General features: G+C 33.6%; 1 protein-coding gene across 2 annotated transcripts in view; it reads right to left on the reverse strand.

The window, feature by feature from the left end:
- Positions 1-13,850, reverse strand: part of LOC126734303 (FACT complex subunit Ssrp1) — a 97,232-nt gene that overhangs the window by 80,397 nt on the left and 2,985 nt on the right. For both annotated transcript variants that reach the window (XM_050437872.1, XM_050437871.1), the window contains exons 3-8: positions 12,155-12,333; positions 11,863-12,102; positions 11,671-11,799; positions 7,430-7,721; positions 7,213-7,297; positions 7,000-7,152 (exon numbers count right to left, since the gene is read on the reverse strand). In XM_050437872.1, the coding sequence (XP_050293829.1) occupies positions 7,000-7,152; positions 7,213-7,297; positions 7,430-7,721; positions 11,671-11,799; positions 11,863-12,102; positions 12,155-12,333 (1,078 nt within the window). The remainder of the gene's footprint in view (positions 1-6,999; positions 7,153-7,212; positions 7,298-7,429; positions 7,722-11,670; positions 11,800-11,862; positions 12,103-12,154; positions 12,334-13,850) is intronic.

Raw genomic sequence — 13,850 nt, forward strand, 5'->3', positions numbered from 1 at the left:
AACTGTGAAATATACACTTTTTGTAATAAATTTTGTTTTTCATACCGCTGTAGTTTTTTTTTCCCAAACTTCCTGTACCTGAAAGACTAAATGCATAAAAGCAAAACGAAAACAGGATTTTTTCTGAAAAAGTTAATATACAGACATGCCAACATTTCACCTCAAATCTAATAAATAGTCTCAAATAAGCCACATGGATGGCGCGTATTCACGCATGGAAAAAGCGACTGCAGACAAATCGCATAGATGTTGAATATTGATTGAATTTTTTAGGGTTGCTCCAAGGCATTTGATACAGTAAATGACTCGTTGTTTGATATATGTAGGTTTTTCCAATGGGTTTGCAGGTTGATGGTGAAAATTAGCAACTTTTTATCAAAAATGATTGATATAAACTCTGGGGTCCATTAGGGAGGCCACTGTTCCCTTTGCTATTTGATCTATTTATCAATGACTTTAAAAATAAATCAATTGTTAATATTCTCCAATGATCTTAAACTATTTTTGATAATTTTGAATGGTATGGATTTACACAACAAGCCAAGGATTTGGAATTACTCTTTGATTCTCAATTAAATTTTAATGAACATTTGAGAAATTTTAAGAATCTTTCACTGGAAACAGTTAAGTCAGTAAGAACTTGAATATGGTTCACTTAGTTGGACTCCACATGTCACTACTTACAAATATAAAACAAAATATAAAACAAATTTTCCAGGTATTGTAATTACAGGTTTAATTAATTGAATCCAGAACATGATTTTTTCTTTTCAACAAATTAGATTTGAGTATCCTAGATAAAAGAGCAATTGTGTATGACATTTCTCTAATTCATAAAATTTTAAATAAATGCTAAAAAGTCTATTTTAATAATTACTATACTAGTGTACTACTAATGCAAGAACTTTTTGAACAAAAGTTGTATGCTTACGGTACTTTTAATTCTACAAGGAAATATTTACCAAAATTAAAAAACCGACAAAGAACTAAAGTATGGGGAATAGGATTGGTATGTGAGTAATTCTCCCAATATACCTGTATTTCTATTTGGAGATTACTCATGGAATTACTCAATTGAAAAGGGTCTGTTAGTTGAGTGCGCACTGACCTATCCAGCCAAAATAGTTTGTGAGTCATTTTCTTATCTGAATATGCGACAATCTAACATTATTCCAAACAATCATGGTGTATTTCTGGATCTGATTTTTAACAGTATTGACGAGTGCCATAAAATATCTGTTCAACAAGCTTTAGACAATCTTCTTCCAAACAACTTTCACCACTTAGCAACAATTTGCGATATTAGGGTTAGTGATAGGATTGAAGGGTTGGATTATAGTACAATTTATTTTGATTTTAAAAATGCTGATTTTGTAAGTTTGAATTATTATTTTTCAGATTCAGATTCAGACATCAATAATTCAGTGAATAACTATTATGAAGTAGTTTTATATGCAATCTCACTCTATGTACCAGAAAAAATATATAAACCTTCCAGGTATCCTCGTTGGTTTTCCCCAGAATTAAGGAATCTTGTTTTATCAAAAAAGACTGCTCATGCTAAATTCAAAAGTACTAACTTAGCTAAAGATTATATCCTGTCTGCTAACCTACGTACTCAATGTAAAGTTCATACTGAGCAATGCTATAGATCTTACATTGCTACCTTAAGTGAGTCAATTCAATCTGACACCACACAATTTTGGAATCATAATTATTAACTCCCTTAATAAAAGTCATGGTATCCCAAATGCTATGCATTTAAATGATATTTCAGCAGATTCGGGGGAGGATATTGCAAACTTATTTTCTACCTATTTTTCTAGTGTTTATCACTCTGATGAGGTTGATCTCACTAACTTTAATTTTCCAGTAGCAAACTCTGTCGACATGCCTTTTATCCAGTTCACCCGGTCTGAGGTTTTTGAATCTATATTTGGTCTTAAGGACAAACTGAGTTATGATCCTGATAACTCAGTGTACATTATTTAATTTGTCTTTAAAATTACAAACTTTCCCTGAGAAATGGCGTGACAGCTTTATAACTCCTGTATTCAAAAATGGTGACAGGGATGATATAAAAAATTACAGGCCCATTGTTATGTTATCTGCTATCCCTAAGCTTTTTGAGCTTATCCTGAACAAATATCTTACTTGGCATTGTAGAGGTCTCCTGGTCAACGAGCAACATGGATTTAGGCAGGCCAAATCTACTTCTACAAACCTTGTATTGTATCATGCATCACTTCATTGCAGAGCTTTTGAGAAGGGTCATGAGGTCGACTCCATCTATACTGATTTCTCAAAGCTCTTTGACACAGTCATCCACTCATTGCTCATTTTTAAATTAAGGGTTCTCTAAGTGGTTTCTTTCTTGGCTAAATAGTTACCTACATAAAAGGATACAATTTGTTAATGTAAGGGGTTCACTTTCAGTTCCTATTTTGGTTACTTCAGGGGTGCCTGAGGGGTCACATTTGGGGCCTCTACTCTTTAATTTATTTATTAACGATATTTTCAGTATTATCATTATTTGCAGACGATCTGAAGCTATTTTTCCATATTTTAAACTTGTCTGATTGCCTGATGATACAATCAGACATAGATTCTCTATATCATTGGTCTGTCTCTATAGTTAGAAAAGTTTATAAAGAACCGGTGACATCAACAGGCGGCAAAATCCGCGCATCTCGTCATTTTATCGATCGGGTCAGATGACTATGTCGAGGTCTGAAGACAGTGGAGGCGGCACACTTGTTGAAATTATTAATATTTATTTGTACTAGAGTTTAAATAGCCCTAGATTTTTAGTAGGTATAGCTAGCGATGTTATAAGTGCGTTTGATTTAGTTGAAATACGAACTAAGAATGCATATATTTGAATTTAATTGCTCCAAGATTCGTTTAAAAAAATGTAGATAAATTAAAATTATATTTTTTAGCATTGTGATGTGCCCCTAAAAAATCTAATAAAAAATAGTTTTACTTACAGGAGGAGATGCAGTTCGCTAATTATTTTTAAAACAGGACTTCAAATAGGTAGCTGAAAATTATTCTTTATTCGCATTTTTTTTTTAAGGATTAGATATTATAAACAACTTGTGTAAAGAAACAAATTGGTATAAGCTTAAAGTTTTATTTCATTATTTTACATATTATATATTTTTATTCACTATCGATAGTGTATTACAACCTAAATCAGATTCATCCGATGAAGACTATTGTTTGTCTACTTTCTTAGGTGACATCTAAAAAAAAATTAGAAAGTAAAAAAATTAATATACACATGCACACTCTAGGCTGTACATATACAGGGTTACTGGTAATTCGATACATTCCTTTGGAGATGTGATAGGGGAGGGGGTAAGAAGCAAATTGAACCCTAATATGTATTATGCAAAAGTTGATAGTTTTCGACATATTTAATTTTTTCTGTTTTTCTTCAAAATGTAGACCTTAGTGGTTTAAAAGGCAGTTTCCAGAAAATCCGCTGTATATTTTTTTAACTTTTTAGGCAAAATACATGCTCAACACAATAGTGTTACGTTTGTAATGGCAAAAGTCCCGCAAATAGTTGTACCATAGGTAAATTCTCGATGCAAAGTGTAATTTTTTTTTTCTTAAATAAAATACTACACTTTCTAGTGGATATTTTTTGAAAAAAAATTATGCTACATTCTTCAAAATTTCCTTAAAACTTCCTTATTCCCTAAGCTAGCTCACAGGATACAAATTCTTAAAAGTTAGGTGACATGGTTTTGTATTTTTATTATAAAATGTAAAGTAACGCATTTATCAGTATTTACCTTCACAAATCTTGTTCAAAATGAGAGCCTCTATTGCGAATACAGGCTCGGCAGCGCCTTCTCATTTCAGTCTTTGTTGTTCTAGTTGTTATGGTATTCCTGATCTGCTGGGCAGCGTTGGTTATTCTTTGGATAAGATCTTCCCGGGTAATTATTGGGGTTGCATAAACCAGTGCTTTCATTTGACCCCATATGCTATAATCAAGCGGGGTTAAGTCAGGGCTTCGTGCTGGCCAAGCTATTAGACCTGACCTACCAATCCAACGATTCGGGAAACGTTCATCCAGGAACTGCCGAACTGACCGCCGAAAATGAGCTGGACAGCCGTCATGTTGAAATATCATTTGTCCTCTAACGGCGAGAGGAATATCGTCAAAAAGATCTTGTAGGTCATGTCGTAAAAAAATTTCATAAATATCCCCGTTTAAATGGTCTGGGAAAAAATGTGGTCCTATTACATCCCGGCCAATATCATTGGTCATACATCATCCACACATTTACAGAAAACTTTCTTTGAAAACTGGTTTCTCTTGTTAAACGGGGATTTTCTTCGGCCCAAAAATGAAGGTTATGAAAATTTGTAATGCCCTCATGACTAAACTTTGACTCGTCCGTCCACAAAATGTCGGTTAAAAAAGTTCTATTGTCTGCATCAGAATTTATAATAAATCTGCAGAATTCTACATCAGGCATTACTATTGCAAAACCCATAAACAAACATAATATCTGCATATTCAGCGTTAGTAAACGTGGCCATAGCGCAGAAACCAATAGAATACCTTCTTTGAAAACACGAGAAAAACAAACTCGAAACTCGTAATTTAACTACTTTCCACAACAATCATTGCTGTCAGACTATCTACACATCAAATTTTTAACAATAAAATTAATTGTTGCTATAGTACTTAAATACCATAGAAGTAAATACCACTTGGCATTTTTTAAGTGCGTTCTTACTATCATTAATAAAAATACAAAATTCTGTTAAAATTTTTGGTCGCATTTATAGCCTATGAGTTAGCTTAGATAATAAGAAAGTTTTACGTAAATTTTGAAGAATGTAGCATAATTTTTTTTCAAAAAATATCCACTAGAAAGTGTAGTATTTTATTTAAGAAAAAAAAATTACACTTTGCATCGAGAATTTACCTATGGTTACAACTATTTGCAGGACTTTTGCCATTACAAACGTAACACTATTGTGTTGAGCATGTATTTTGCCTAAAAAGTTAAAAAAATATACAGCGGATTTTCTGGAAACTGCCTTTTAAACCACTAAGGTCTACATTTTGAAGAAAAACAGAAAAAATTAAATATGTCGAAAACTATCAATTTTTGCATAATACATATTAGGGTTCAATTTACTTCTTACCCCCTCCCCTATCACATCTCCAAAGGAATGTATCGAATTACCGGTAACCCTGCATACCTACAAGTTAAATACCTATTATTTTGTCACTTAAAATCAAAGTATATTTTAAATAATATAAATTTTAACAGTAATTAATTTTCATTTATTTTTTTAAAATTATTAGACAATTGAATAATAATAATATAATAATAATTTAAACCAATTTTACTTACCTTTTACAATAAAAATCGGATAGTCTAACTAAAACAGCTATAGTCTAATTCACTATTATACTTTAAAAAAAAACACACAACAGATTTTAAATGCCTTATAAGACGATTAACTCACCCGTACGAAACCACACTGTGTAGGCCTTCAGGCTACGTCATAGGCTTTAAATCCCCGGCAGGTACAAAGAAACGAAGTACGGCGACTGCTTTGTTCTTGCGGTTTCTTTAATAAGAAGCGAGAGAAAATATATTGCGGTCGTTTTTTCTCTCTGCCACTGGATTTTCTATCGATTTGGTGTTGAAAAATGGGTTTGTGCGCATATTGAGCAGCCGGTTCTTTATAAACTTTTCTACCTATAATGGCTTACATCTTAATAAGGATAAGTGTTTTATCATTTCTTTTACTAAATCTAGAAAAGTTGTCCCATTTGACTACCACATAAATGATAATACACTTTCAAGAGTATCGCTAATTAAAGATTTGGGGGTGTTGTTTCACAGTTCCCTGACTTTCATACCACATATAGATAGTTTGTCTGCCCTTCGTACTCTTGGTTTTATAACTAGAAATACTCAAGACTTTTCAGTAGCTGCCTTCAGAGTTTTATATCTTACATTTATTCGTAGTGTCATGTCTTATTCTTCCATAGCCTGGTCCCCTTACTATGCTAACCATATTTACAGTCTTGATAAGGTCCAAAATAAATTTCTCAGGACTTGTCTCAGACTACAAGATGAGTCTTTATTGGAACTTAAGTCAAGGCTAAATATGACTTCTCTTGAGGACTATCGAACTAGGTGTGAAATGATATTTCTTCACAAGTTGATTAATAATGCTATTGATTGCCCTGAATTGTTATCGCGGATAAACTTTAGATGCAATACCAGAGTCCTTAGAAAGACGTCCCTTTTCTGGTTGAATGTCACCATACAAACTATGGTCAATTTTCTCCAATTAATCGACTCCACATGTTGGTAAATAGATTTAATCAGGCTTTTGACTTAGTGGATTTAAAGCCTTTAAAACTTAAAAGGTGCCTGAGTGAGTTTGCTCGTTGAGTGTTAACTATCAAATAAATTCGATTGCTTTTACTTTTCTTATTTTGATTATCTTAATGGTATGTTTTTAGTTGTTTTATATATTTTTTTTTGGAAGTTTTGGGTTAAATTAATTGAAGTTTTATCTTATTTGTATATCTTGGGCTGCTATATATTAATATACATTTAGATAGATATATTGTTGATTTATAGAAAATTTGGATATTTAATAGATTAAGTTCATTATACAATATCTTATTAATATATTTGTTGATGGCAGAATAATTATATACATTTAGGGTTAGGATATAATTTATTTTGTAATTTTATTAGAATGGGGACATCCCGTAAATAAATAAATAAATAAATAAATTCAAAATTAGCAGCTGAAAAATGGTGCGTTAAATGCTTACAGACTTTTATGTTGTATCTTGTCCATTCTTATTGAGATATATTTTCCAATTTCTCAGAGTCACACACACGAGAACATTGAAATTAATCCCCATTTAATAATTCGTACCATATAGCAGAAATAAATGAAAATTGACATATAATCTGTATGACGTGGCATTACCTGATCCATCCTCATCGTCATCGCTATCACTGGTTTCGGGATTACTGTCGAATTCCTCGGCGACGTCACTGTCACGACGTTTAACGGCGTCAGGATCGAAATCTTCGTCCGTGCTGTCGGAATCATCGTCATCGTCTTCATCCCTTTCTTGACCTGGAAAATTCATAAAAAGAGTTGAAAAATAAGTTTTTTTTTGAATATCAATTCCCTTGCCTTCAGCTTTAACTCTTTCCAGGTATGCATCTGGAGCAGCCTCTTGATCAGAATCTCCGAAGTCATCCTTGTACGAAGCCTTATCCTATATGGGGAAAAAACGACTTAAAACCCCCAAAACATAAACTTTACAATTTACTACCTTCAACTATTCCAAGCAGCCAAGTAAACAATAAAACCAATTAAAAAATAGCATTAATAGAATCGAAAAACTTACGCTCTTTCCTCTGTTTTTAATATTCAACTTCTTAGATGTGATAAAGTCAAACAGCTTGGCATATTCCTCCTTTTCGATGCTACTAAACGTGTGTACAGTGCCAGACTTTAATTCAATCTCAAAGTCGAAGGATCGCGTGTTACCACCTCCTCTTGCAAAGTTAACAGAGGCGATTTCCTCGAATCTTATGTGCAGTGGCGGTTTATGGATGTAGATGAAGCCCCTTTCCAGTGGGTAAAGAAAACCTGCTGCAGCTTTAAATGAACAGCCTACAGCAGGAGTTCCCGTATGTCTAAGAAAAATAAATTAAAATTTAACCAATAAAAAGGAAAAAAACTAATTTTATTCTTAGTTTTTGTCACGGTTTCTTACGTCGTACTTGTTATCATGTCTGTGATACTACTCGAGCTATTAAGTCACTGTATAGCTGTCTTCTCAGATGTGTTTTAGAGTATCGGTTCTGTGATATGATGACCATTGTATATAGTCAAAGTCAAAATGTACTTTATTTGCTAAGTTTACAAACTTGTGCTAAAAGTTTCCTAATCCTAGAATTTATAATACAAGTATTTATTTGGTTATACAGGACAAAAACAGAATACAGAATCGATTTTGATTGTACATAGAAGCATATTTTATATAAATAAAGAAAAAACCAAAAAAGAAGAAAATAAAAGGCGAGAACCAACATAAAACAAGAATAATAAAAAAAATTATAATAAAATAAATCTGATCAGCAGATATATAATTAATTTTAAATATTAAAATAAGTCGTTAAAATACTCTTCAATGCTGTAGTAAGCTTTTGGTAAGATTAATTTCTTTAGTTCTCTCCTAAACTTTTTAAGGTCTGTAACAGTCCTAATCGAAAAAGGAACATGATTAAATATTTTACGACTAATAAATATAAGAGAGTTTCTCGTAAGTGAGGAGGTGGGGATTGGAAGAGATAAGTTGCCCACTTGACGAGTATTATGACTGGTGCAGGATGGTGGACTTACGGACTTATGTATGAGTGTTGCAGTTTCCAATATAAAGAGTGAGAAAACTGTTAAAATTCTTTCAGCTACAAAAAGAGGTTTACAAGAGACTCTCAGACCAACACCACACAGATACCTTAATGTTTTTTTCTGAATAGTAAAAATTATGTTAAGGAGTCCCTTGGAGCACAAACCCCAAAATGGCAACGGATATGAGAGTCTATTAAGGCGAAATAATCTGAACGAGCAAACAACCCCCCCAACTGACTGCAAAACAACCAGAAGAAAGTTTAGCAGCGAGGCCCAAAACGTGGTTGTCAAACCTTAAACTCTCATCAATGAAGAGGCAGAGAAATCGACAATAATCCCTACCATGTAGTGGGCTCTGCTCATCAAACAAAAAACCCTCTACATTACACTTAAAGCCCAGAACAAAAGTCTTATCAACATTGAATACAAGCTGATTGCAGATGCACCACTCTTTAATTTTGTGAAGGTCCTCTACTATGAGAGATCTGACTACTTTTTGATCTTTGTTATGCCACAGAATTGTAGTATCATCGGCAAACTGAACCACTAGTCCATGCAGTGATAGAGAGCTTAAGTCATTAACATATAATAAAACTAAAATAGGACCCAACACTGACCCTTGAGGTACACCACATTCAAGATGTGCTATCCCTGACGAAAATCCAGATGCAACCACCTTCTGGGTGCGGCCAGACAGGTATGACTTCAACCACCCCAAAGCCACTCGCCTAAATCCATAAAAATCAAGCTTTGACAGCAGTATTCCATGATCCACACAATCGAAGGCCTTGGACAGATCACAGAACACCGCTGCTGCAGCCTCCTTGGAGTTCATAGATAGATAAACACTCTCCAAGAATCTGAAAATGGCATACTGCGTGCCCTTAGATGACTAAAATCCATACTGATTAGGGGACAGCACATTGTATTTGGTCAAAAAAGAGACAATTCTCTTTTTTGCAAGCCACTCAAGAACCTTGGAGAGGGTAGACAAAATTGATATGGGACGGAAGTTAGAGGGTCGGTCCAAGCTACCACCCTTATGAAGAGGGATAATCATAGCTTCCTTTAAACAGGATGGGAACTCGCCCTGAAGAAATGACCAAACCAAAGCACCTAAAGCGCTCGCAGGCAGAAGTGACAGCAGACGTGAAGAGATACCATCGAACCCGAAGACCTATGATTCTTCAAGCACTGAATTGTTTCAAGAACCTCGGTGGCATCTACAGGGTGGAAAAAGAATGATTGGTTGATAGCATTCCGATTAAGATACTGCAATGGATCGCCGTCACTGGGAACTGCTTCCGGTAACTTCTCAGCAATATTAGAAAAATAGTCATTGAAATCATCGGGCCCCAAGTCCGATTCAACCAACCGCCGACGAGAAGACTGCCTACATTCGTTAATGATTAACCAACTTTCCTTCTGTCTGTTACCGGACGAATCTATAAGCGATCATTGTAATACAGTTCCTTTCTGACTTTTATCAGATGCCTATAAATTTTCCGATAATCCTGAAAATAAGACCTGATGAATTGCGAAGTCTTGCTAAGCATCGCAAATTTTGGGCAGATGTTTTTAGTCCCGCGGTGATCCATGGTTTTCGTCTCTTGGATTTAAGTCTAACCAAGGGAAAGCAGATATTTATTTTATCACGTAATGTATAATAAAAGGAAGAAAATGGTTGTGGAGCAGCCCGAATTGCATTCCAATTAACAGACGAAATGGATTGGGAAAATAAATTCAAATTGTTCCCACTAAACACTCTCCCAATGCGGCGGCCAGATTTGTTTTTAAAGTCACCAGAGAATTGGTCATACACCCCCTCGTGATCCGATATACCCACTGAGTGCACTGAACAGGTAACACCGTCCAAATTACTGCAGAAATAATCAATAGTGGTCGATGAAGAGGAGGAAATACGAGTGGGTGCATTAACATGCATGGTGAGTGCAAATGATTTGAAGATTCCATCAAGAGAAATTCTTTGCGGTAAGGAAACCTCTGAATAATTAATATTAAAATCTCCAGCCAAGATAACAAGCGAGTGAATAGGGAGCTGAGACAGAAGACAATCTAACCTGTCAAGAAACACACTGATATCCCCAGTGGGCGGGCGGTATATACAAATAACGTACACATTAAACAATTTACAAAAACACACCTCAACACTCAAAAACCCGTTCAATTGAGGCATCACCAAACTTATCAACAGTACAGAAAAAGTTTTGAAAATGTCTCCTAATTAGAACAGCACTTCCTCCATGCAGAGTTTTGTCTATAATAAACTGACAGTGGTACATACTCATCAATACAAAAACATCCATTAGGTCTAAGCCAATGTTCTGTTAATATAACAATGTCAGGAAAATTAAAATTAGCAAGCAGAAGTTGAAGCTCATCCACCTTATTCCGAAGGGATTTAATATTTAATAAAAATGCACTACAATGCTTTAATTTTGATATTGCTGATTTTGATTAGGTTAAGTTAACTGTTTGTATCAGGTTCAAAGGAAGTTCTTATTGTATAAACTAGAATTTCTGTACAAAGACCCTATTTGTTAGACTAGAGTCCAAGTGGCTGAACTTGAAAGTGTTAATGTCTGAAGAGGAGATTCCTTGTTATATTTTTTTACAATGCAATTATCTGCTGAATAGATTCTTGAGTGCCTTGAAGAAACACAACCTCACAACCACTATTTCATCATGAGCAGTATTGAACCAACTATAAACAAGGCTTTTGCCACAATTTGACAAGAAACCTATGATAAATTATACTCTAATATAGACATTTTTAGGTACAGTGACTTAGTACTTAGTGACTTTCAAAAACCATGTTAAAAATTCTAGTATAGGTCCATTTTTTAAATTTTGAAGTACTATTTGGAATATGGGTGGTACCCCAAAAAATAGTACAAATTGTACAAAGGTCAAAATAGTACTATGGGCTACCATTTTGACTCTGTAACCTTTGTATTTTTAACATAAATAAATAAATAAATTAAACTGTGTGTCTGATGCACAGAATCTAGCTTTGTTTTTATAAACAAAATCATATGATTGGACAAATTTGTCCAGGGTACATTGCATTGCTATACACATTTATTGAAGACTGTTGAAAGTGGACATAGAAAATTGTCCAATCATATGGTTGTTTTACAAATAAATTTTAACTTTCCCTTTGAAAAATAAACTTAATAATAAACAAACTTAGAATAAACAACTTCTTACCCGATAAAGTTGCCAGGGCCAGTAAGTTTCCTTCCGACAATATGTTTCATGATTTTCCCTAACACTTCATATGTGGGTCCTGTGACTTCTTTTTCAAGTTTTCCCTCAAATTTCTCTTTTAATTCCTCCCTAAAAACCCCGAAAAAATTCTACAAATTAAGCTCACATTATAAAAAAAAAAACAGATCTTACTCAGTAAAAGGTAACTCCAAGGAAGTTTCATCTTCCTGATTAAACAAAAACACCACAAAATGATATCTGGTTTGTCCCTGTTTTATTGGAGGATCCAAACTGACCACGAAAAATATTTGCCTGCCATCTCTGTGTGGCAAAATAAACAGACGTAGCACAGTGGAAATGGGAATTTTAAAATCATAAGTTTTACCGTGAAGCTGGAAGAAGGACTGGTAAAGCTTAATATCATATCTTCCACTAAAAAATAATTAATAATTATTAATTACATCAACGTTTTTAATGGGCTTACCGTGGAGTAAGACAGGGAAGGTCTCTAAATATGGCAATTGCATCCCCAGAAATACTAATGACACTGGCTTTGGACATCACCCGCTCTTGGAATGCTTCTACAGGGTCTGTATCACCTGCTAATTCACTTGCAGGAATGAAGAAACGCATTTCCATAAGACTCACTGGGGCATCATCATTCTAATCGTTTTTATCAAATAAAAATTAAAATTTAACTCATTTAAAATGCTATAATAAAAAAAAACAATATATGTAAAAATTCTAATTCTATTCTGTAATTACTAATGGTAATTACAGATAAAATAAATATGTATATAAGAAAATTAGGAATATCATAGTAAGCTTTCCCAAAATAAATACTTTAACTCTCCTTCTAAACCTCTTGGATAAATTCGAAGATCTAATGCCTAAGGAAAAATGATTAAAGGAATGATTAATCATATATTATTCACTTGTCTTGTAACATATGGTCAAGTAGAAACAAGTGGATTGGAATGCTTCTTATAGATCAACACTTTTAAGCAAATACAAGCATAAGGTAGAATTAAAATATTTTGTGAGAGGAAAATTGATTTACAAGACTGTCTAAAAGAAATTTTAAACATGAACCTTAGAGCCCATTTAACGATAAATATAAAAGAAAAACTGGTGGCACTAGAACAACCCCAGAATGCTATTCTATATGCAATGTGAGACTACTTAGGGGCAGTAAACAGATCTCACTACAAGTGGATGTAAGTTATCAGAAAGCACTGTTCAGGCCTAACAACTAGAATAAGGCTTTAACAAAAGAGCCCTGATATGTTCCTCAAATTTAGAGCTAACAGTGAGTAAGTATTTGATTATGGTTTAAAGAGATGTTAGCTAGAGAATATTTGAAGATATTAATTTTAACATATAAGTTTTCAGTATGTTAAAGGATAGGTTATTAATATTACACCAAGTTCTTATTGAAAATAAGTCAGTAGTAATCTTTTGTTCTAGTACTTCAACACTACCTCCAAGCCAAATGATTGAAGTAATATAAAATACTAACTGTAATGTAATTTAACCGTTAGGACAATTTGGATTTAAAATGAGGATGCCGTAATATCTTTTTATCTACATATTCTTGAAAGAAATAAATCTTTTAGGAAAAACTAGCCTATTATGGAATTCATGGTTTGGCCTATGAATGAATAGAGAATTATTTAGCTGAAAAATACCTAGCAGCAATTATAATACTTGTTCAGACTGGAAATCTATAAAAATAGGAGCCTTGGGCCTATTAATTTTTTAGGGGTAAACTATATAACACTTTTTGGTGATGATACCTCTGCTACTGTAAGTAATAATGATTATGGATCACTGTGTTAACAAGCAAATCAATGTGTGACAGATAGAAGTAAATGGTGAATGTGTAGAAATAGTCATTCTCTCAATAGCACAAAAACCAACTTTTTAGTGTTTACACCAATTAGAATTGTGCAGAATTCTAGCCTAGTTCTTAACAACACTTATCTTGGAACAACCACATTCAAAGTGGCTCTAAACATATTGCCATATTGCAACTTAGGCAATATGTTGATAAGGAAACATTCAAAATATTTTATTTTTCCTAATTTTCCTTATTTATCCAATCAATATTTAAAATACATATTATTGACTTGGGAAAACTCCAGTAATATCAGTGCACTTGTATAGCAAAAAAATAATTC

Source organism: Anthonomus grandis, chromosome 3 (genome assembly GCF_022605725.1).
Source record: "Anthonomus grandis grandis chromosome 3, icAntGran1.3, whole genome shotgun sequence".
NCBI lineage: Eukaryota > Metazoa > Arthropoda > Insecta > Coleoptera > Curculionidae > Anthonomus > Anthonomus grandis.